The 25713-nt window shown below is 37.1% G+C and overlaps 1 protein-coding gene across 3 annotated transcripts; it reads left to right on the top strand.

Moving 5' to 3' along the window:
* Positions 1-2471: 2471 nt before the first annotated feature.
* LOC108492062 lies at positions 2472-25044 on the top strand. 3 transcript variants are annotated; one of them, XM_017803892.1, is made up of 13 exons: positions 2472-2571; positions 3030-3213; positions 3417-3493; positions 9834-9909; positions 13563-13694; positions 14554-14677; positions 16926-16986; positions 17089-17135; positions 17573-17648; positions 18594-18695; positions 19215-20132; positions 20963-21073; positions 22188-25044. In XM_017803892.1, the coding sequence occupies exons 3-13, from the start codon at positions 3465-3467 to the stop codon at positions 22498-22500; spliced, it is 1989 nt and encodes a 662-aa protein (XP_017659381.1). In that variant the 5' UTR covers positions 2472-2571; positions 3030-3213; positions 3417-3464; the 3' UTR covers positions 22501-25044. The 3 variants fall into 3 exon arrangements, with proteins under 3 accessions (XP_017659381.1, XP_017659384.1, XP_017659382.1); XM_017803895.1 differs by lacking the exon at positions 3417-3493 and adding an exon at positions 12725-12909; XM_017803893.1 differs by lacking the exon at positions 3417-3493.
* Positions 25045-25713: the final 669 nt, after the last annotated feature.

The following is a 25713-nucleotide window of genomic DNA, read 5'->3' on the forward strand; positions in this document are numbered from 1 at the left end:
AAAGTTAAGTGTAAGAAAGTCAAATTCAACTATTCTTCAAAGATTAAGTATTATAAGAATTTCAAGAATTTATGGCCCTTTCTTAAAAAGGCCACATTATGATTTCACAAGATTCTTGTGGTCTTTGGCTTTCCCTCAGATTGAAATACTTTAGGACTACAGGTTTTATGTTTTCCATCTTGAAGACATAGAAATATTTTTTGTCTGTTTCTGGAAGTCAAAAAGACAGCACAGCACTATCCTTGCATAAACTCTTGAAAACATTGCTACGAAACACTGATGGTTGTGTTATGCTCGATGAGCAACATCGAGCATAACACAAAACCTTGTCATCTGTAGGTCACAAGGGACTCTCTAGGTTCAAGTCAAGTTCTTGTTATCACTCAACCCTATTTAGATTCAGTTTTCTGGTGGTAGCAGTATATGTACATTGGAATTATGGCACATTCCCAAACAACATAACATGTGTTATGCTCGATGAGCATAACACATGAGTAGCTTTCACAACACTCACAAGTCTGAAGAAAATCCAAGATATATAACCTGCATTTTACTATTCCCAAACTGTTTTATACTCCAAAATAGAAACAAAACTCGTCATAGTTACCTCTAAGAAACAAACGCTTTACAGAACCCAACAACTATCCAAACAATTAAAAGATACAACGACAATTTAGTTTGCTAAAAAAATACTGGTTTACTGTTAAGTTATAAATTCATTAACCTCTTTAGTACTTTTTTTTTTTTTTTACAGTGCAGCTACAACACAAACATCTTCATGGGTGCAGTTCAATCCACCTTCTGACGTCGCACTTTGCTGTAGAGCAGAGAGGGCAGCCCATGGCCCAATCTGCTCTGTACTGAAGGCTTCAGGTCCCTGTGGGCCAAATGCTGCAATATCACAGAACAGCAGTGCAGAAAGCCAAGTGATGAAACGCCACGGAATGCCTGACCCACTCTAAAATAAACTGCAGAGAAATGTTCAGACCGCACTTCAGCAAAGAGAGTGAACATGACTGTTTCTCACAGAAAACTTACTGTGTGCAGAGTTGCTTGGTTAAGCCAATAATGCCTCATTGAAGGCATGATCAGTTTTCCTGCACACAACAAATGGATTTAGTTCAGACTTACAATTCTACGTGGAACTATGCCACAATATTTCAGCTTTGCACTGAGTTTTGGGGGAGCTGAGAGGTGGTGGTTTTTTTGTTTTAAAGAACATGAAGATATTTCTACTTTTATGCATAGCCCAAAGATCACTACCCTCTTTCTAATCTGAACTCTCAGATCTAAAGCATTAACTAGAGACCTTCTGATCAGGACCCATTTGTTTGAAGTGTGCATTAACAACAAGTTGTAACGCATATACAGGAAAAAAGAGCACTGCTTCAGAGTCCCTTCAATTCAGCAGAGTAAGCAAAATACTACATAAACACTGCTTTAAATTGTGCACTAAAAGAGAGGAGGTAGCAGTAAGACACTAATGTATATCCAGGAGTTAACAGTTGGGGGGGGGTTCTCCAGTACAATAATTTAAAAAAGAAAAAAGGAAGAAAACAAAACCAAGTCAAAACACAAAACTGCTGAAATCTGTAATAGTCCTAAAAATGTTAAAAGTATACTGTGTTGACAGGCATGAAATTACTCTATTTCTCCAATACCATAACAGTATTTTCAGACTATGTTGCAGCTCTGTAATTAATAAGCCGTTTTATCAATTATGCCGTAAACAACTTCTACTCTGACATGTAACACTTCTGTCTCATATAAACAAGTGAACAGGAACCACAAAAAGGCTGTTACCATTTTGCAGCATCTGTATATTGTCAAATACTTAAGTATTTTTCAATGACCAAAAAATGGACAAGAAGGTAAATTGTATTGCTTCTCTCTACAAATACTGAAAGAACAAGGCATAAATCAAACTTATTAATTTCCAGTTATTCTGTGTTCCAGCATGTGGTTTACAATCCTGTGCTGGAGGAGTTTCAGAAACTATATAAACGCCGCCCTGAAAGTGGAAATTAACACTATCACCACAGCGCACGCTGAAATAAGTGACCCGGCAGTGCCTCGCCCATTACCCCACCTTCCATTCTAACAAGAGGAGGGAGGGCACGTCCTCTCCCCTCACGGCAAAAAAAAAAAAAAAACAACCAAAAAAAAACCCCAAAAAACAAAACCAAAAAAAAACCCAACAAAACCCAAAGAAAACAGAGTGAGAAAGAGCCGAAAACGTCTCTGAAACCCACAGGGCACAACTCGACTCAACGAGAACCGCGAACTCCCGGGAAAACCTAGACCGCACATACCCGCCCCGCAGCACCTCCCACAGCACCTCCCACCGCCCCTTCGCCCCGCCCGCCCTCCACTCGCGGGGCAGCTGCGCACGCGCAGAGACACTCCCGCCCCTCGCCCCATTGGCCGGCACCCCATTGGCTCCCCGCGCGCCCCGCCCCGCGCGCCCCGCCCCGCCCGCTGCCACCCCCGCGCAGGCGCAGTCGCGGCCGTTTCGGGAAGGTTCTGTGTGGCTCCGGCCCGCGCCGGCTCCGCCCGGGGGATCCTGTCCGGGTACGGGCCGCCCGCAGCCCCGCTCCTCCCCGCCCCGCCCCGCCACCGGCTGCAGCCCGCGCCCTTCCCCTCACAGCCCGCCCGCCTCCCTCCACAGCCGCCCGCCCGCCCCCCGCAGCCGGGCCGCAACCTCCCCCCGCCCCGGTGTCTCTTGTTTGTCCGTGCCCCGAGCTCAGCCGCTGCCGAGCCCCGGGCCGGACCCGGACCCGGCGCTGTCCCGGGGACATGCGGCGGTGAGGGATATGCGGCGGTGAGGGACAGCTTCACGCCGCCCGTAGCCTGTCTCTGGAGCGGCGGAGATGGGGCAGCGCCCCTCGCCCCGCGCTCTCCGCCCCGGCCCCCCCGAGGGCGGCGGGCCCCGGCGGTGCCCGGGATCCCGCGGAACCGGACCCGTCCAGGTCAGGGTGGGGCAGGGCACGGTCCTTCCCTCGCTGAGGTGCCGGCCTCGCCTCTTGCAGCTGCCTGGAGGTTCTTCTCGTTGAGACGAGTTCTAACTGGGAGCGCAGGGGCGGGACAGACCGCTCCGAGCCGCCGGAGCGGGACGGAAGGGGCTGCCAGGAGGATCTTCGTCCTTGCAGCGCTGCTGCCAGTTAGGAACCTGCCGCCTCTCCTCTCTTTCTTGTGATCTCCAGGAGAGGAGAGGTGAGTTGTCCTTCGCTCTTGTCGTACTTTAGCAGTGGAGAAATAGGCTAGCTTGGAAGGTGCAGAACTTGTTCAGGATGGCTTCAAGCCCCAGCTGACTGCTGGGTTTATTTTACTCGAGTCTCAGCCCTGTAAAAAGGCCCACTGATGGAGAAAGAGATTAGCACCGTGTTAACTGCGCGGTTCTCTCTCCTTTGCTGCAGTGCCCACTTTCACCGCTGCCTCCTGCTCTGCCTGCTCCTGCTTTCAGCATGGTAAAGAAGAATACTATCCCTGATGGGTAAGTATCCTTCACACTAAGCAAGAGGCAGGAGCGGGCACAGCTCTGCCCACAGAGAAGGGGCACTGATTGCCCCAGGCGCTTTCTTGCCTCAAGCAACCTCACCACCTACAGCCAGGTAAGGTAGGTATCTTCTCCAAGACAGGAACAGCCCAGCCATTCATCCCCCAGGTGAGTATAATGCTCCAGCCTGTCTGTGAACACTTCTCCTTCGTCGGCCAAACACAATCCCTTCTTCCTAATCTTCTTACCCCTAGTGTTTATTTACTGGGGAAGTGGGAGAGTAGTCCATACTTCTGACTACTTGGACATTTGCTGTTAGGTGTGGAGGAAGAGACGATAAGATGGGAGCAGGTGATTGCATGCATAAGATCAAGGCATATGTTCATGAATTCAGGTCCAGAAACATCCTGCATTTTTCTTTTTAAAAAGAGGACAACGAAAGTGTTGTATCAGCAGAAATAATCATTAAAAAACTCCAAATGCACTATGCAGGCTTTCTGATCACTTGATTGGGAGTGCATATGGGGACCACAGAATGACCTCATTTAAAACAGATACAGTTCTATTCTTCAGCTCTAATCAAATAAACAAACAAAGAGGAAGTCCAAGTTTAGAATTTTAACCCATGTGTTACTGCTGACATCAATACAAACTTTTTGGATAGGAGAGCATGCTGAGGTATAAAGGTACACAGTAATGGGACAATAACTTGCAGTTTATACGTTATTTGAGGAAAGATTGACATTATCCTGGTTTCTGGGTAAGTGTTAAATAGGTTTATTAAGAACATTCTTAGGAGGAGCAATAAGATAGAAAAAGCATGAGTTCCTGTAATATGGGTTGTCCTAAAAGCAATAAATAGAAACACGAGATGAACAAAATTTAAAAAATAACTTCAAAAATTTGAAGTTTTTTTCTAGATGACAAACTCAGGGATTAAAATTAGAATAACATGTAAGAAAAGCTATTTAAGCATGTCTTTCTCTGAAAGTTTCTATGAAATTTCAGTTAAATTATTGACAAAGTTGAGTAAAGTGGGCAAGTAGTGGTGCAGAAATCCAGAAAGAATTAACTGTCCTTGTTTTCTCCATACATGGAAATTATTACTAAAACTTTGAGAATCAGGTGCTCATTTCTCCCTTCTTATCTCCCCTTACATCTGAACTGGAGCCACTTTCAGGCTGCATGGATTTTTTAAGTATAGAAGAAGCAGAGGACTGTTTTTTCAACTTCTGTAACTGGAAACTAACACTTTCAAGGAGAGAAACAGCTACTGTCAAGTATTTGGTTATAAAGTTAGTATTACCATCTGACAAAGTGCCTGATACTGAAGTGCTTTTAGCTTCTCCAGATACTTACCTTTTTATACTACTAAGAAATCAGGCTGGACATCCACAGTATTGGGGGTTTGGGAATAAAGAAGTTTAAGGAATTGTCAACCCACTGGTCTCATGCAACAGGATATTGATGCCATCCTTGTGCTAGCACAACATGTTGTTGTTCTCTGTGAATTTAGTAAGCCAGGAAACCATAGCAGTGAACCCTGGAAGGAACTAAGGTGATCCTGCACATGCAGTTTACTGGCCCCAGAAATAGTTGTTGGCAGAAATGAGATTGTGGTACACTGTAGCATAAGGACAAGTCCAGACAGTTCAGACTGTGGAACCACAGCCTCAGTCATATCATCTTGTTATAACAGCAGTAGGTCTAACAGTGACACTTCTGATTTAATGCTACTGCAAGAGAAACAGTGGAATAGATAGTGACACTACATGTAGCCATTTTTTAAGATTGTCTTTTTGTTATTGCCTCAATTCTTAACACTTTTAATCCAAGTTTCATTATGCTAATTAAAGCAATACAATAATTTTGAGGTCTCAGTTAAGTTAGTAGGTAAGAATAGTGCAACTATGGATCAGGCTCTGAGCAACTTGGTTTAGTGGAAGTTGTCCCTGCCCACAGCAGGAGGGTTGGAGCGAGATGATCTTTAAGGTCACTTCCAACCCAAACCATTCGATGGTTCTGTGATAATGGAAAGTGTTTCTTTCTTTTCCCAGTAATGTCTTGGAGCAGAGCTGTGGTGTACAGTGTCCATTGCAGTCTCAAACCTAGAAAGTAGTGCTGGTGAACTAATTTTTAGCAAAGTGAGACATCAGTATAAAAGAGGGATCCAAATGACCCCTTGCTCTGGCATTTCCACCGTGGAGTCAAGTTCTGGTTCTTCACGGTGTCTGAAATGGTATAATTCTTCAGTGGTTGTAGACTATGATGTTTCAGTGGAGAACTAGACAGTAAAAGGAGTCCAAGTTGCATAACAAACCATTAAAAATACTGTGATGTTTTTACATATTTATACACTTCAGCATCCAAAATCCTGCTGTGGGTATAATTACATAAAATCAGATTCAGTTCTGAAAAGCATCTGCAGAATTGTCACCTTCTGACATGTTACCCTTGAATGGTGTAAAAAAATACTGAGTGGGATCTTTTTGTTACAAGGAGAAAGCTGAATTATTTTTGCCTAAGCACCATAAACAGACTTCTTAACTGAAGTTCTGTGCAGACTTAAAGCATCAGCATTTTTCATTTAGACAGGGATATTAAAGACTGTGGTGTAAAGGGTTGTGCATGTTCCACGGTGGGTGGGAGAGAAGGGTTACCATAATGTGAGAGTTTATTTGTAAAAGTGCTTCATACCATCAGTATTGAATCTGGTATCTATGGAGGTATGGAAGCCACTTGGCACATAAGGCTGTGTTTATATCATGCAGTGTCAGTAGCCAAAAAAAAAAGAGGTTCCAAGTAGTGGTTTCTAAATGATCTTGCTACAGATTACAGTATTTCAGACTTGAATTTTTCTACAGTTAGAATAATTATTCCTTTTGAGTGTTTGGGAATTCAGTTTCCCAGGTAAGTTCTAAACTTATAACTACTTCTCAATGAGAGATGCTCATGAGAGGCTCAAGAATTGTCGAAACTCTTGAATTGTTGAGCATAGCTTCAGATAGTGCTCTCTGAACGTAGTTCTCCACCCAGTGTAGCTTTTGAGTATTGTATACCTGGTTACACTGGTTTAGTAATGCTGATTAACTATTAGATGAAAATCATTCTGAATGGATGCCTTAAATTCAGTACTAGTTTCTCTTACTCTGGAAGAGTGGAACACATTATTGGCTTTAGAAAGACCAATGAGATTCAGCTGTTTGCTGTGAAGAACTTGTAGGGTATCTGTTGACAGTTTCCTGTGCTTTATATTTTTATATGACTCCATCACTGAGATCTGACAAACTAAAGACATGAAACTTTAAAATTATTTTCAATTCAGTGGTTCCATTACATTGTAGCTATGAATTATTTTAGGGCTTTCTTATCTAGCTTGCCATTAAAAATATACATAGTATCTTTATGGGGAATATACTGTATTTCTTTAAAAATCACTAGAAAATAAATGGCAAGGTATCCATTTCAATGATTCATTATGAATATCAGTAAAATACATAATTATTCAACACAATTTTGAAGTCTATTTGAAAAGTTTATTAATTTGATAAGAGCATCATCAGTAGTTAAAATAAATCTTACTATGAATCAGTTCTAAAACATAGCAAATTATACTGGAAATTAAAGCTTCTGCATGACCTTAACAGTAATGTTACACTAAAATATGAAAAAACTGTGTGTTCCAAAGCAGATAAAATATGCAGCTGTGTGCAATCCATACTCAGTCAGCTACTTCATGTCCAGATTGTTTTTCATTCAGGTCTCTGTCAGCTCTTAGTCACTGGTACAGGAGGGATGATGGTGCCAAGTCTTGCAATAACACCTTTGACTCCTGCCTGCCTTCTTTCCACCTGTATTCAAGCAGGGCACAAACTATGTATTAAAATTCTCATTTGTACTTGTTAAAATGTTTAGTTATGTCTTTGCTCTTGTAAATCCTGTTTATGTGACTACCTGCTTGCTGCTCGTCTCTGATAATTTCTGCCTTTTATCCAGACTTATTCTGTAAGAGTTTTACTTTCTTTAGTCTGGGTCACCTGTTCCTTTGTTGACAACAGAACAAACTTGAATTTATTTCCTTAGCTAATCTTTGCTTAATTTCAATCTGCTGGGTTTATTTTGAGGTAATTTTTAGTTCTGCAGCAATATGCTGAAATTTCCTTTTTAAATATTTTTGAAGATAACATGGAACACATACCCTTTATATTTTTGATGAAGAATGCCTTCTGCTCATTTCCTACCGGAGAGCTGTCAGCAGCTTTTCAGTTTCTTGCTGATTTTGCGGATTTTTTTTCTGGTAGGATTTAAATGGCTTTAAATACAAGTGAATAAACCCCCAAGTTTATTAAGGTCTGGCAACAAACTCTGTAATCCTGGGGCATTGTTCTGTCAGTCCCCTAATATGAAAAAAGTTCAGAATTTTTACAAAGCCTTTTTTACATTACTAATTAAGGAAAATAAGATTTTAAAGCCCTTTTTTGATCATCTCTTATTAAATTCTAAGTGCTCCCATTTATGATAATTACGGTTGATTTCCATTCATACTTTTCCATGAGAAAGCAGGTTAAAACAGCACTGAATTTCTGGTCTTAATTGATTCATACACAATTTATATATCGTGAACAGGAATAAATGGAACATAGTCTCAGATTTTTGTTTTCATGTTTTACAGCAAGTGTACAGCTACCAGACTCCAAAGTTTAGAGTCTTGAAAATTCACTTAGGAAGACTTGTCAAGTCGGAACACTTCTATAATACACAGTATGTTATTTGTAGAGGACTGGTTTTGTTCCCTAGTTGCAATTACAAGATACAAACTTCCTGCAAACATGTAGAATTTAGTAAAAGGTTTTACTGCAAATACCTCTCAGTGATTTCATCTCTAGCTCACCTTTACACCTTCTTACTTTGTATCTGCCTTCTACACAACTGCTGTTTGCAACAACCTTCCTAACAATGAGTTATTATTACTCCTTTGTTATTTCATTTGTTTTCTATTAAACTGAGCATCTGTATGCCTACACTGTGAGCCTTGATCTATTCTTTACCTCATGATGAAGATAAAAGAGATAAGTTAGTGCTAAAGACATGGATGTAGTAAATCATAAAATGGTCACCATGCCGTGGGTTTCCTTTGTTAGCTCCAAGTATCTGTGAATCGTGATGTTATTATTTATATACTATGACAAGTATAATTATGGATATTTCATTGAGAATTTTGCCAGCCAACTTCTAGTTTTTGTTCTGATATGGGAATTGTGAACAAAGCAAAATAATCAGTGGTTAGAATATTTTAAAATGAAGTATTCAGTTTATTTAGTAAATGATGTGGTTTTATGGAAATCAGAAGGGAATATAGAAATTGTTATGCTGCCTTTAAAGGGAGATATTAATTCAAACGTTAATTCCGAAAATTGTAAGTGAATGAACACCAGTGTTAAAGAATCTAGTGGAAATGTTTTGTATTTTAATAGCTGAGGTATTAGCTGAAAATGCAAAAAGGCTGTCTAGATTTTAGGTCGTTCAGCTGCATCATCTGAGGTTATAGAGATAATTTGCCCTTACATAAGAAGAGAAGTCCTAAATTTAGTAAGTAACCTCTTTGAAGGTAAAATTGATCTGTTGATTAACTTGTTTTCCTCTTCAGGTAATCCTTTTCATATTCTTTTAAAAAATGGAAATCTCTGAAATGTGATGTATCAAGAGCTTTTTCAGTGCAGTGTAGAACCTGTGAATACCAGTTCTTTGTGGTCTTGGAATTAGTAGTGGTTTAGAGTGTTGTAACAAACCTTCATAATAGTAGGTCATTTTTGGTAAGTTATGGTGTGATGGAATATTCTCTGTATTTTTCAAAGTGCCAAGAGAAAGTGCAGTTGAGAGTGTTTCTTTGAAAAATAAGCATATTACAAAGAAAACACATTTGCAAAATATAAATTTATATTGTTAATGAAAGAAAACTTCACATTTGTCAATCAAATGACTGATGCACGCATATGATAATTTTATAAGGTGTTTGATTCAACAAAGTTGAAAAATGTCCATCAACTATAACACTACTTTTTTACCTGTTGAACCTTACACATCTGCTTTGCTTTATATTAGTTCTACTTGTTGTAAATGCTGTCCTGCCATTAGGAATTTTTTGGAAGTTGAAGATGAAGGAAGAAAAAGACTGTTTTCAAATGTCCTTGAAACCACTTCATGGAATAATTGCAGATTTGGAGACCTAATTATAATGTATAATAACAGCAACTTTTATGTGCTTTGTGCTGCAGGTGTCTTCTGATGAATCATGCAACTTGAAAATATTTAGAAATAAATATTTGTTTCATTACAGATGGAGGAGTTTGACACCAGTTGGACAACCTATACCAGGAACGAGATTTATTGCATTCAAAGTACCTTTAAAGGGGGTATGTATAAGAATTAACTATAGATTGGTTGTACTAGATAAACTGGAAAAGTAATGAAAAATAGCATGAATGTTCATCCAAACTTTGAAGGAAAATTTTTGAAAAATAATTTATTTGAAAAATAATAAAAAGATTTAGCCTTTTCAGTAATCTGCTAGGGGCTTCTTAAAAATATTTATTTTTTCTATTTTTTTTTAATACTTGCTGTTACTCTTTTTATTTATCTTTTAAAAATCAACAAGTCAATCAATCAGCACCATTCATTTCATCACTAATAAGTGGCCTAAATTCATAATCTTATATAACATCTTTTTATGGCTGTTGTAAGAAATTACATGGAAGGGGCTATGATATGAAAAACAATCTAGGCATTGTAAGCCAAAATACAATTTTATGGAAATCAAGCAGTTGCTAAAGGATACCAGCCACTGCAGAACTTCTAAATAACAGATCCAGATTGCCAATTTCATAAGCAAAAAGCTTTAGCAATCTGGAGCAATGTAGTATATTTAAAAAAGAAGTCTTCATAGATTTCTTTTATTAATGTGTTAGTATTTCCTTTAAAGTCTTACTAACATCTTAATCTGCTAAATACACTGAGTCAGGTCTTTAAACTCTCTGATTATAAAAAATGTGGAGGCTGACTTGTTTTGACTGTTCAGTACTTTGGTGCCCATGCCTCTTTGGAGTCATAGGGAAAATTTGTCCTATTTGCCTTTCTGTATAAATTAACACAAGTGCTGTATAAATTAACTCTTACAGGTCCTTGCTTTAGATACAGAGGAAGTAAAAGTTTCTAATTGCTTTTGAAGTTCATTGCTTTGACATAACCTTAGCAGTTAAGAGTAAATATTCTGTCTAAGCTGTTGTCTACAGATTGCACTCTAGTATTCACACAAAAAAGTTTTGGTTCTTTGGCTATATTCATACACATTTTATTTTCAGTCACCATTCAGTTCACTTTTGTCAGCAAAGACTGAAGTGGAATGCTTGCAGGACTTGCTTCCTGCACCTTCTTTTACAGCTTTAGTATCATGGTTTGGTTCCTTTGACACCAAAGATCTCATAGTTAACATTGGTCTTGTTCTTCACAGTACAGATGGACTGTACAGTAGTCGTGTGTCTTTCTACCAAGACCTCCAGTGAACAGATCGAATCGTGAATATAAAATCCAGAGATTTATAATTGGCTTCTTTACTATTGGGTTTTTTGAAAGATTTTTTGCATCATCAGCTCCTGTAATTCCACTTGATCCAGCGCTTGATCTATGCAATTTTTGCATAGATTCACTATTGTAGGCAGGATTTGTTCAGTGCATATGTATTTCCAGTTCCTGTCACTCCAGCTTTCAAAGGAAGATATGTTATTGCTCACTTTACTTTTCCCTGTAGTTCCACTGATAGTCTGGAAGAAGCTACACCAGAGATCATAAAAAATCATTGTCAGAGAGTGTTCATAGCAGTATATCACAAGTAGGCACTTATGTCAGTGTGTTACTCCCTTTCAGTCCTACTGATCTCATGGGGCATAGATCTCTGTTCTGTGAAGCTGTCTTTGAACTTGGCCAGATATAAAGTCTGATACCCAAGAATGCAAAATCTCTTAACATTTCTGTCCCTTCAGTTTGTTCTGTCTCAACCATGCAAGACAGAGAAATGACAAGTCTCCCAGTGACCATGTGCTTGAAGCTCGTGGAGTTTGTGGCAGAATACACATAAAATGTGTAGCTGGCTAGACTGGGGTGTCTTTGCAGAGGGTAGTAGTCAATAAATCTGTCTGAAAATGCTGAAGACCTGATGGGTCATCATCTGTCAGAAGTATTAAGCTGGTGGTACAGACCTCTTAAATATGCAACAGTTTTCTTATTTGCTACTGATTAGGAAATTGATGATTGGTGATTTCACCCAAAGGGAGAAAACATATTTTCAGAATTTGAAGACTCAAGGGTTATTGTCATAGCAGAAGATGTGCTGTTAGTAAAGACTTCAAGATCATGTGTTTACCTGAAAGGATTTTCTATCCCTCCTTTCAGATCATCTTTATAGTGCTAACAGTAACATTGTAGTGTAGTAAGAACAGGGCAGGTTCTTTCCCATGCCATTAGAAGGATTTTTAGAATTGATAGAGATTTCTCTGATTCTCAAAGCCCAGTTAAATACCTCAAGTACTGAATATTCAGCAGAAGTTTTTCAAAAAATTCCAAAAAGCCTTTCAAAACATAGTATTTCATAACACATTTGACTGTTTACCTAATCAAACAATATGTTTGGAGAACCTTATTTTTGTAAATTACATTCCTCCTCAGTTTGTGTGGCTTCACATAGTAAAAGTTCTTTAATATTCTACTATAGACCTTTCGCAGATTCACCTTTTGTCACCTCAAGATTGTTAAGTTCAGTTTCAGATTCTACTAAAAGTCACTGCTGAATAGTGGTGAGACAACTGACTCATGTTCATTTTGTTTAAACTTCCACAACTTCCACTGTTTTTTCAGCAGTGCACAGGTGTCTGAAATACATAGGACCAAATACTTCATTATATGCTTTCTACCCTTCTCCTTTTAGCTTAAGCTTCCTAACCACATACAAGTTTTGACAGGACTGCCCTGCTGTTTCTTCTTTAATTTGTTTTCCTGTCTCTGTTTCCAGACTCGAGACAAGTGCTTGCTAGCATTTTAGATTATAGTCTGTACAGTCAAAACAAAAAATGGTTAGTTACCCTGTAGCATCTGTGGTTCTAAGAAGTATGTGGTCTGTGGCTGCCTTCCTTTCCATTAGTTCTGAGTCCAGTCTGCTTGAATTTCTTGTTGACAAAGGAACTGACAGGTGGTTGAGGCTGCTGCATCTTTTGCCACTGTCTTTATTGGTTCTGGCTGAGCCTATGTCAAAAGGCTCTCACAATGGACAAGTGCACTGTTCACAGAAAATCCAGTCTTGAGTATATGAGGCATTTTCACACCTAAAGTGAAGAACACATTTCAAAAAACACAGCTACAATAGGGTGAGTAAACATTTTTCTCACTGTTTCTATCAAATGAATTATTCATTATCCACCAACATGCAGCTTTCTTAGTCACAGTATTTTAGTCATATTAAATATTTCCCAGTGCTAAAAGACATGCAAGTACACTGTCAAGAGATGAAGCAGGGATAAAAATGTCTGCACAACATTTGTGGGAAGACAGTTAAAACCTTTAGAAATGAGATCTTGTATCACAATTTTTAATGTTTTATGTGAAATACATTTAATTTTGAGTTACTGTGCAGGACAGAGTTTTTGGGGGGAAGTGGATTGTGGTGTTTTGCTTTTTACTGATGTTTAGTTACATAAAAATCAGTATATACATGATATATTTTGCAGAATTTTTGTGTCTATGAAATTAATGCTTATTTTAATAATGTTTGTTAACACTGTACAAATTGAAATGCTCACAGTTTCTTGCATATTCATCTGAATAGAAATACATAAAAAAATCTTTGCTTTCTTTTTAATTGATCTCTTTTATCTGTATAATACATTGATGTGGTTCTGATATTTAAAGAGTTCCTTTCAAATACTGATGTTTCCTAGTACTCATTATAACAGCTGAATATTACAAATGTCTTGTTATTAGAATGTAAAAAGAAAATATTTCTTTTCCATTTTCTTTGTAGGCAATTAACCAGAGGCTCACCCCAACCCAGAAATTTACACCAAAAGACTTAATTGCTGCAATGAAAGCCCTAAATGTGGAGCTTGGATTAATTATTGATTTAACATATACTACCCGATACTATGAAGTTAAGGTAATAAAAGCCTAATAAAAATGTAAAATAGTTTCTGCAACTTGTGTTTTGAAGTGTTTACATGTTTGCTTACCTTGAATTGGAATAGACAAGTGTGCTATCTAGAATAATTTTGTGTCTCCAATAGAAAATAAATGTTTTATCACAAAGGAAATAACTGCTTTTCCCAGCTAGTTGCATTTGTGGCTTATTTGTATTATGGTAACTGAGTATTGGGTAAAGACTTCAGTGCCAAGCACTACAGAAAAGGTGCAGAAGAGTTACACTCTTTGTTCTGAAGACATTCTCATTTATTCCTAGGGTCTTTTTTTACTAATCCTCAGTGGAATTCACTAAGAAGGTGTACATTTTTAAACTACTTTCTCAATTTCAAAATTTTTACCAGTATAGTCCAAACAGTTGTGATTAATCAGCCTCCTACTGAAAAGGAGAATAAATGGTAGTGTTATAACTGAATGCTGATCTTTGAATGTACATGGGCTCTCTGTATTAAGGGGGTGAATATGTGAGTAGATGTATGATTGTGGGTGGGAGGGACAAATACTGCTAATAATTGTAAAATGGGTTAGAATGGAATTACAAGAATCTACTCTCTTTAGTTATGTGCTGCCTTGTTAACAGGGATAAATAAATCTTCTGTAGGAACTGTTCTTTGCTTGAGATCATCTTTAATGTAGAAATGTCAATGGTATTTTCTCAGGCCATATCTCTATAGAATTGTGTCAAGTTTGTTTTCACTTTCTGTTCAAGGTTTGAACTACTGGTTTACATTGGCATTGTGTTAGATACTGCTTATGGTTTTTCATTGATACAAGATTTGAATAATGTTTACTATTGTTTTTTAACTTTTTGTTGCTAGGATTTACCTAAAAGTGTGCAGTATAAGAAACTTTATACTGTTGGACTTGAAGTCCCTGATAATGCTACTATTCTACAGTTCAAAAAATGGGTCAGAAAATTCCTATGGGAAAATGCAGGAAATGGTAAGTATCAGCATCCTATGCTATAAAAAACCTCAGTATTTTATTTTGGTGCTAACTGTATCATTTACTAATTTCAATAGATATTTATGAAACTGGGGACCTCAGACTTTCCACAGCAAGTCCCACTTTATTATCATAATAAGATCCATTATGTGAACCACTACCTATCTTTTATGCAACCACAACAAGTCTTTTTCAAACATGACAAGTAACTTAAATGCCCTTCCAAGTAGCATTATGTTTGTGTTGTGTGTCAAAGTAACTGCAACAAGGCCTTCATGTGTCTGACCCAAATTGTCCCCCACCAGCTGAGTGCTGTAGCTGCCAGCCCCTGATGGATGTTCTAAATAGCCCCTAGTCTCTCTGATGCCTCTGGGCACTGACACGTGTGAGCAGCTTAAGTCCATTTAGTCTGATGTAGTGGTTTTTTGATTTTTGAGTCCATTATTGCCCTCATATCTGAACAATTCCTGAAAATCTTATTACAGACACAGTGTCAATGTTTCCACAGCGTGGTGTGGCTCTGCTGCTGTTTCAGTGCTTATGCAACAGGGCAGTTCTTGCTGAGATTGTATAAGTTGCTTTTTGTGAAAACAAAATTTTGCCACAGTGTGTTTGCAGCTTTTAGACTCTCACTTCTTTTGGTAGTGATTCTTTGTAGGCAGATTTTACCTGTGTGTTTATCCAATATTGGTGGATCATTCTTTCAAGCTTTTTCATGCTGCTTGCTGTGCTGACTTTGGCATTTTCTGTGAGAAAGTAGAGAAATTAACTGCCCAAGTGCATGCAGTGTTTGCTGCAAAGCATTACTGGGGTTTTGCTGTGAATGGTCAACTCTGCTTTCTGAAAGAGCACTGGCATAAATTTCAGGTGTGAGAGCCTGAATTAGAAGTAATGGAAAAATTGAAAGGTAAAAGAAGAATCCTTTGTCCTTGCTCAGAAAGTTAGTTTGTTACTTCTTCCTTTGCTCTTTTTTGGCTTAAGGAAATTACTTGGTGTTTATTAGTTTTCCATTGTTTTGATCTAGTGATTTTTTGTGTGTGACAAAGAATAGTCTGTGTTTGAATCTAATATTGAGAGAATCAATTCCTAATTTGTTACTGGACAATGACCCTGCAGTTACAGTTAGTAAGAGCATTTTGGCAGAGTTTATGTAACTTTTGAGTTGGGAGAACTTTCATTTTTATGGTAACTTACTCCTCATAATTTGGCCTCTGTTTTAGAATACCCCTAAAATATCTCAGGATTTTTCTTACAAAGACTTTTTGAGAAGTTGGGTTTCTTTAATGTTTGAACTGTTAGGACATCAGCTTACAGCGAACTTATATGGCAATGTGACTGTCCTGATTTGTGGCAAACAGTTATATTTTTTCTCATTCAAAAATTTATCTAAGTCCTGTTTCAAAGACTGTTTGTCAGTACTGTCTCTGTCAAAACTTTGTTCTTCTGTTGACGAAAGGTTTTCTTCTAAAATCTACCCTAAAACTCTCAATCAGTTAATATGCGTTTATTCTCAAGCCAGCTTTGCCCTTTAAGTATCGTTGTTCTCCATTCCCATTATTACATTCAGTAGCTCAGATTTGTTTTTACAGACTAAATCAGACAAGCTTCCTTCTGTGACCATCATAGTAGTCCTTTCTCTACATATTTGATTTTTTTTATTACATTTGAATATGAGTATAAATAGTCTAGATGAGGTTTTACCAGCATGATCATATTAGTGTTTCCCTATTTCTGTTGGAAATACCTCATTTGAAAAACCCTAGTAATAGTAAGTTGTTCTACTTTTCAACCTTTAACTGATTAGCATAATCTTTTCAAAAAAACCCAAGATTTCTTTAGAGATTACTGGTTCTCCTTTCATACTCCAAGGCATTTCATACTTCCAGGTGCTTTATGTATAAGTTAAGTTCTTCAGTTTTACATTTGCTTGTTTAGATTTGCTTTCAGACCCATATTTCTTTTATTCTTCTCCTGTTACTGCAGTTATGGCTGAGGCCAGGTGCTTTACATGTCATCACTCTTCCTTTTTTCCTACATTCTGCAGAGTCAATCTCAGTCTTCACAGGTTTGGAAATAGTGAGCTAACTGCTGCTAGATATTCATCATGAAGCCTGTATGTATCTATTGTTTTACAGGCGTGACAGTATAATTTTGTAAATAGCAAGCATTATTTATCATTACTTCTCTAGAAAAATAGAGATTTTTTTTGTATTTAACTATTAAAGACTGTTTTCCTTTTTGATAGAGAAGCTCATTGGCGTTCACTGCACTAATGGAATTAATAGGACTGGCTACCTTATATGTAGGTAAGGTTGTATAAACACAGAAATCGTTGTCCACAAAAAATAGCATCCTTATATTGTTCTGTAATCCCTTTGGGACAATAATATAATCATATTTTTCTTCAGATACCTCATAGACGTTGAAGGCTGGGATCCAGAGGCAGCAATCCAAGGTATTTATATAGTTTGAACTAAGGCACGTGTCAGGTTGTACTTCACAACTACTACAATTGTACTCACAAATACTACAATTCTGGTTTAGTATCTTTTCAGTAATTTCATGTGCTGGCTTACATAGAATATTTTTTCTGACTTGATTCTACTCCAAGCAACACTTGAGCATTAGCAAATTGACAGCATTGGAGGAGTATGTTTTAGCTGCTTTAAATCTTTTTTTTTCTTTTCACTTGAAAGGGTTTCCAGTCACAGTTTACTACTACTAGTTTCAGTTGTTTAAAAAAAATGCTGCAATGATGCCAGCTTGCTAAAGTATTAAATACAAGTTAGAATTGTTTCAAATTCAGCATCTCATGGCGAACAGAAACTTGCCTTTCGCATTTCTCAATTTGAGCACATTTCATTAGACTGTATTTTTTTTTTTTCCCTTTAGCTTTTGGTGATGCCAGAGGTCATCGCATGGATGGTCTGGTGTATCTCACAGACCTCAGAACACAACCAATGCGAAGGTAAACGCTTTTAGTGGTGTGCTTAAGATTGTATGTCTCATGGTATTTTTAAAAGTTCACTTCAGGTCATAAGTCAAAATTCTGTCTTAAACCTTTAATATGCAACTACACATGGATTGTAAAATATATATGTAGTTGTATGTGTTTTGTCATATGAATAACATGAAGTGCAGTGTACTTTATTCATCTTTTGAATTTCTGAGATTCAAAAGATTGTTTTTAATCTGACAACTACTATTGAACATTTCTGTGGTTTTATCATATGTGACAGGTGTATTAAGTCTGTATTCTTTCATTACAAGCGGAAAGGAGCCATTGCAGAGATGTCTTTATAAGCTCTATGATCTGCCTGCTGTTCTTGGCATTGTAGAACCAGATATTTAAAAAAAAAAAAAGAACTGTTTTACGAATAAAAAAGTATGAGAAAGTGGAAGATTGTTCTCATCTCCTCCATTCATAGTAGTTGTATCGTTTAAGAATTTTATGCTTATCTCTTAGGAATAGCTGACCTTTCCATCTTCCCAAGGTATTTGTGCCAGTGATACCTTATAGCAGTAAACTGATTTTAAAATGAATACCTGACTGATTTGCATCTTTTTGGCTGAAATGAATGCCCTTTGTTTTAATCCTATCATTGTTTCATAGTCTGTGCGGGATTAAGTTGGTCCCATGTCAGATTTTTAATAAGTGTGGTGCTTATCTCACATCCTTTAGGATGTTGTTCTAAATCTACGAAGCTCGGGTATTCTCTTTGATTTCCCTGCAGCTCTTTCCCAAATAAATTTATAAGATTAAAATTTGCTAAGTTGTGAATGTCTGTAAGTTTTGCTGAACATAAAACTTCTGTCATTCTGAACGGAAGAATTTTATGTGGGGTTTTTTTCACTATGTCAATTGTATGTTTTTAAAAAGGAAGCTTATGTGAAATGTTTTTTTTCTTCTTAGTAACCTTGGAATGGATGTATGGGATGCAGATGAAGATATTATTCCCCCACCACATGCAATGGAAGGACCTGCAGAGCGGTTCCCAAATGAAGATTTTCAGGGGTAATAGGCTGAAACATGGAAATAAAACTCAACCCCCCCACCACACACAAGGGGGAATATAATTGTTTCTTGCTGAGAATAACTACAGATACTCAAAAGAGATTTTATGAATATAGCCTACTCATGTAAAATATATTTACAGAATGTGACATAACAGTTGCGAGATAAGCAAAAGAAAGGGAGTGTATGCTCTTAGAAGTCTGTAATTAGTTCACTTAAAAAAATTTAGTTTTACTTTGCCTGTCCTTTATTATTCTACAATAATCTGCAGTTATTTTTATTAATTTTGAATCACTGATTTTGCCTGTTTAACAAGCAGTATGGAATTACAATTGAATGTTTTTCACAGCTTCTGCTCTGACATGGAAGGTTTTATAATCTTACTTACAGTTTGGACTCTTATTAGTTTTGATACCTGACTATTTGCAATGTCTTTCATATAAATTCTTGGTTAAAAAGGAATTGTTTTCATTAATGATTTTTAGGACTGTTCTGTTTAAGACAAAAACTTCTTTACAGGTCTGGGAAAAGATTAAGAATTTATGACGACCACTCTCACAATGATTTGCAAGGACAGATACAGTTGAGAGATTTTGACTTCATTAATAAGGAGCCTGGACAAAGACGAAGACCATTTCATGACCACCAAACTCAGGATGAATCAAGAGCATCAGTGCAGATGAGAAACTGGGACTACAATCGGGGACCAGAACAGAGACAAAGACCCTTTAGTGATCACCAATTTTATGATGATTATCAAGAAGACACACAGCTGAAGGACCTAGACTTCAGTAACAAGGGCCCTGGACAAAGTTTGAGACCTTTTCATGGACACCAGTTTTGTGATGATTTACAGGCAGAAAGACAGTCAAGGGACATTAACAGAGGCCGTGGACAAAGGCAGAGATCTTTTCCTGATCATCCATTTCCTAATGATTTGCAGGAAGACAGGCAGTTAAAGGATTTTGATTTCAGTAGCAGGGGCCATGGCCGGAGACGAAAACTGTTCCATGACCACCAATCTCGTGATGAATTTCAGGCTCAGATGCAGTTAAAAGAGTTAGATCCTGTCAGCAGAGGTCCTGGCCAAAGACTAAGATCTTTCCATGACTATGAGTCACATGATGACTTAAAGCCACAGATGCAGTTGGGAGATTTTGAATTTGTTAAAAGGGGTTGTGGGCAGAGGCTGAGGCCTTTCAACGATCACCAGCCTCACAATGACTTACAAACAGAGATGCAGCTGAAAGATTATGATAATAAAGGCCCTGGACAAAGGCGCAGACCTTTTCATGACCATCAGCCTTATGATGGCTCACAGGAACAGACTCAGTTAAAAGATTTTGATTATGTTAATAAAGGACACGGACAAAGGCCAAGACCTTTTCATGATCATCCAGGTCATGATGACTTGCCACGTGAATGGTGTTCAGACAGGTAAAGCATCCTTGAGCTGAAAAACAGAATTAGAGAATCCTAAGACCAGAATTAGAGAATAAAAGTGTAAACCTCAGCAGTTTGAAATTAAATTTCAGATCAAATATTTTTTAAATAAATTATTTTTAAATCACTTAATCATCCTTTTAAAATAATATATAATGATAATTTTATTAACTCTTTTTGTTTTGACTTATGGAAGAGTTTGATATAAGCTGGAGTCTTGCATCTTTGAAAGCTAATGTTTCCTAAATTGGGTTTGCTTCTTTGAAGTTTGTGTTTTCTTTACCTTTTTAGTCATCTTGAAACAAAACTCTTTGTCCTGCCTTGTTTTGTGTAGAAACTTATACTTAAAAAGCAATCCCCAAAACAGAATAGAATAAGAAATTTTATTTATGCCCTCAGCTAAACAGAGATAAACAGCAGTGCTACAAGGAAGTTTGACTTGCATTTGTGTATTCCATGAGTTAATAATTTGTTAGAAATCCCTTTGCTTCAGAACTTGCATCATATTCTTACAAATACCTCTATCACTTACTAGTAAACCTATTGTATTGACATATTTCAAACTATTTTTAATATTTCAGAATGTATTTCAGATATTTGTTGGACTAGTAAAATTTGATTTAATTTCTTCCATTGTACAGCTAAAACAGAGGATGTCATTACAATGAAGCATACCATTTTAAGGTGTTAAATTAATACAATCATTATAGTTTTTATTTTAAGTCAATTTTATTAAAAGTAAAAATATCTTTATTTAATGTAATTTCAAAATCTTACAGTCGTTTGCAGTCTTCTTAACATGCAGTTCTTTTGATTATTTGCAGAAGTCAATTATTTTGTTCCCATGAAAATGTAGCAGAACCTCATTTCTCCTCATCTCCTTCACTTCACAGAGATTATGGGTCAGATAATGATGACTTTAACAGAAATTACAGGTAAATATCAGATATTCTACATTGTTTTCTGACTTACCTTTTTATTGTAGTTTCCCAGCTAGAAAACACAAATTACCTTCAAAGCATGAAAATCTATGTTAATATATTTGCTTAAATGGAGTTTAAGCCATTGAATCTGAGCACTGAGCAGATAACGTGACTAATTTGTGGTTCACTGATACTGACTTTTGAGAGGGATTATTGTGCGAATCCCATGATAAGCACAGTTCAAGCTAATGCACAACAGAATATGAAAAGCCAGTATTAGTAAGCAAAAAAGCAAAATATAGATGCTATATTTAAATCTTAACTGCTGCTTGCAACAAGCTAGTGAGTTTTACTGTGAGGGATGGTCAGACACTGAAACAGGTTGCCCAGCGCAGCTGTGAAATCCACATCCTTTAAGATAGTAAGAATGGACAAGCCACTGCATAAACTCATCTACTGAGACCTACTTTGAGGTGACCCAAGGTTCTTCTAGAGATCCTTTCCAGTCTAAGTGAATTTATGGTTCAGTGAGGGAGAAAATTTTAAAATTATAAAGATTGTTTTGAATTTGCTTTATACACCACTTATTTTACAGAGCAAGGAAGGTACTTGAGAGTCAAGAGAATTTAAAACAAAAAAATATATTTTGTATATGCATTTTTAGATCCTCCTGCATGTATTTTGTAGCAGAGTGCGTATTCTATTGCAGAAGAATCGATAATAAAAATCTTAGGCATATTATTGCCTGTTGAGACTATGTACTAGAGAGCTGTTATTACATATTATTCACAAAAATGAAAACATGGGCTTAGGAACAAAAATGGCCCTGAGGTAAAAATACCCTCAGTAAACAGGTACTTTTAATTAGAAACAGCCCTTGAAACAAAACACCTACTAGTAGAATTACTTACTATGAAGGGCTGTAATTTGAGTCACTAGAATTGAAAAGTTATTATAAACAAGTTTGCGACATCCATAGGATTTTAATTTTAGGGGGTAAAAACAAGAATGAGGGTTTGAATTGTTCTTTCAACATTACATGTTTAGTTTCTAGTGGTGGCCAATAACAATAAATCAACTGTTTTATTTCTAAGAATTACACTGTTCACATTTGTTCTTCTTGCAGTAATCGACCAAACTGTCCTGAAGACAATAGGAGAATGCATCCCTCAGAGGAAATTAGTAGAGGAAAAAACAGATTCGCACCATACTCTTCACAAACAATGCACCCATCTTCATCTGTACACCAAGAAGATAGTTCAATAAACTATGAAAGAAAACCTTTTCAAGGTGAAACTCCCAGAAAGATGGAACAGAGAAAAAGATTACCAGTTGTAACAGTTGATTACAATTATGGTCTGCCACTAGACTGTGGACCTGAAGAAGAAGAGAAATCACATTATGATTTACTGCCACGAGACCACTTCAACTGGAACTGAACGAGAAGGACAGTGTTTGCTCAGCTTGCTCAGACTTACTTTTACCCATTTTCCTTTGTATGTGGACCATTTCTTTTTTTTAAACAAATTAGTTAAATGCAAATTTCAGTAATAGAGAACTGGTCTCCATTGTAAGATTAGCTTCTACTGATGTTTGGTTCTTTAAGTTTATTAAGGTGTATTTGTTAAGTGTAGTTGGAGACAAGGTCTCGGTACACGTGGAATTACAGTAGTCCTTCCTTTTAGTGAAGTTGGAACCCTGTACCTTAAAACAAACAACTTTCTCAGTGTTTGTGGTTGTCTTTTGTTTTGCAGTTTTTCAAAATGTATGTGATTTCCAGGTGCAAAAGTCATAATAAAACACTGCATTATCAGGTAGAGTAATTGAAATTATAGGAAAAATACTAAGAAATGGACAAAGCAAAGTTATGTTCAGTTCCTCCTTTCATTTGAAAACAGCAGTTTAAATTATTGCTATCAGTCACTGCAGCATTGGAGTTTAATTCCATATTTTGTGTACCATCAGCTGAACTGACCTAGTTGCACTCTTTTTCACAGCAGAATTTTCCCAGATTGCTAAGAACGTGGAAGTAAATGGAGTTTGAATACTCTAAATGCCAGACTTGCTTTTCAGTAATCTGAATATCCCATCCTGATTGTATCTTTTTTCGTGATCCCACAGGGTATCTATGTTTCAGAATAGCCCACTGCAGGTAAATTTAACCGATTTCTCAGCAACAAATCCGGATGAGGTGGGTCGTGGATCGTCAGCTCACCTCTCTCAACTGGCCAAGGCCACTGGTGCCTATATACTTACACCTCCTTGTTTGTCAGTCAGATCTGTCTTACTCTCCAGCTCTGTTTTTCACTAGTTTCTTCTTACAGCACAGCAGAGCAATGTAATAAAAGAATAACTTCTTCAGGTGAGATCCTTTTAATAGTCATGTGTGGAACAGTCTCCTCTGAACTGCCTCTTCAGTGAGTCTCACAGAGGTAGTGCAACAGTAAGTAATGCACCAACTGCTCCTACTGTGGATAAAAAAATGGGTTCATAGGATGGAAAACAGTATTACTATAATACTTAAGTAAATTTTAAAACTTTCATTTTTCATTATTATTACATTTTAATTATTATTTTAAAAGGCATCTCAATAAATAAGGATAAAGGCAGACCATTTTATTAAGATAATTAAAATGAATGCAAGATAGTTAAGTCATACAGTTAAGACACTCAAAAGCAGCAAAGCATCAAGCAAGAGGGTGTAGGTATACACTGGAAAACTGCAAAAAACCCCTGTGTTCATAGCCAGAACCCACAAAGTTTTTTTGTCTTTTAGCAGCAGCGTTAAACCCAGATTTCTGGTTCTGTACTAAAAAAGAACTAGATTTGAAACATGTGGAATATCTTGCAACTCCTGTTGGTTTTGTAACACAGCAAAAAGTTCTCCAAGTCAAAGGATTCTGTAGATATAAATTCAAACTGCAAATGCTTCATTGCCTGTGCAACTGGTAGAACAACTTTGCCTTTGTTCATTGTACAAAGTAAATAGTTTTCTCGTTTTCACAGCAGCTAGTCAACTGTATTTCCCATTAAGTCTCTGATGGTGAGCTTCATTCATGTGATCTCAGGAATGAAGCTCTGTCTATATAAACTTGTGGAACTGAGCACTAAATGTTAAGAACAGGCATTTGTTCTTTCACTTGCCTTTTTTTTTTCTTAATGAGGAGTGACTTGAGAATCTTTATCTAGGCTTCTTTATTTGGAAGCAAGGAAGATATGCAACATGGGCTACTATATTGCTAGATCCTTTAAAAAAAAATCAGCAAAAACCTCCACCCTTTCTGGTACTCCCCAGCAGGGCCCTAAGAATTAGAGACTGATATTGGAAGCATTTTTAGGGTTTTTTTACACCATGTATGCAGTATTCATAAAGTGAATAAAGAGCAGCAAATATTTGCCCTTCTTATTTTTGTTTTGGGGTTTGTTATTTAGGATTGAAGTGACCCTCCAGTCAATCCTTTGTTACTTGAGACTGGAAAGATGAAAAGCTGATGCACTGGAAAGCTCAGAGCAAGAAGAAAGAAACGTGGCATAAGGAGTTAGGATCAGCACTAGCTATTACTAGCCCCTGTCAGTTCCTGCAGGACCCATGGAGAGTTCAGATGCCAACACTCTGATGGTATTATTCCTGTTATCTGACAAAAGAAATGTCACTTTCATACCTATGTTGGATTTCTCTTTTCAAAGAACATTAATAGACATGTTTCCACAAATGGTTTTGGGATGATTATATGAAAATAGACATAGTTTTGTTTGTATGTTTATTTATGTATTTATTTAGAATTTAGGATAAGGTTTTCCACCCTATTGTTACTAATGAAATTAGGCAGAGCTAAGCCCACATAATACATTACAAACTCCAACTGACATTTATCTCAAATTCCACAGCTGATTCATCACTGTATGTACTATTTAACTGCTAATTGAATCCACATGGTGGAGAATGAAATTAAATGAAATAAAATGTTTTCTTGTTTTGTAAACGAGTATTGTATTACAGTGGCAGCCATAAAAAAAGCCCACAACACTTTCATTTATTTCACAGTTCTACAAAAAGGTCATAAAATCTTGGTCTTTTTTTGTGTATGTTCTTAGCAAACCTAGAAATAGCTGTTGTATCACAGAGCAATAAAAAGCCAGACTTCAATAGACAGTGTTGGTTTCCCACTGCCCTGAGTGTGAAATCTTGAATTAAAAAATAAGTATACAGAAAATCCAGATTTAGCACAAAATTATTTTAAGAAGTTGTAGCATTCTAATATATAAAACTATTGAACTCTTCTGAACTGTCAGAAAACTTCTGTTGCTGTCCTGCAATCATATTTTCATTGGAGGCCAGATTTTTATCAGATGGTGAAGCCTTGGGGTCATCTCGCCCTGTGGTATGATCATCCTGAGTTAGGGAATGTTCTGGTGGTTCCTGGAAAACAAAAAGTTCAGATGAGCTCTGTGCAGGAGGCTGAATCCCAAGAATGGTTTGGGAAAAAGAGAGGTCAGCTCCAACAGAAAACCAGAACACAAGGATATGACTGAATTTATATGTAGAAATCTGCACTGTATGTACAGCTAATTTAGTTTTCTGTGTAGAGAATAAACAGCTATCTAAAAAAGGGCTAGAAAAGGTTTGCATGTGACTCTTCTTTTCTCTCAGC

Source organism: Lepidothrix coronata, unplaced genomic scaffold (assembly GCF_001604755.1).
Source record: "Lepidothrix coronata isolate B3197 unplaced genomic scaffold, Lepidothrix_coronata-1.0 Scaffold8, whole genome shotgun sequence".
Classification (NCBI taxonomy): Eukaryota; Metazoa; Chordata; class Aves; order Passeriformes; family Pipridae; genus Lepidothrix; species Lepidothrix coronata.

Coding starts and splice junctions, on each gene's coding strand:
- LOC108492062 (XM_017803892.1), top strand. CDS start 3,465: ATGGTAAAGAAGAATACTATCCCTGATGG. Junction 9,910..13,562: donor TCAAAGTACCTTTAAAGGGG/GTATGTATAAGA, acceptor TTTTCTTTGTAG/GCAATTAACCAGAGGCTCAC. Junction 17,649..18,593: donor AGAACACAACCAATGCGAAG/GTAAACGCTTTT, acceptor TTTTCTTCTTAG/TAACCTTGGAATGGATGTAT.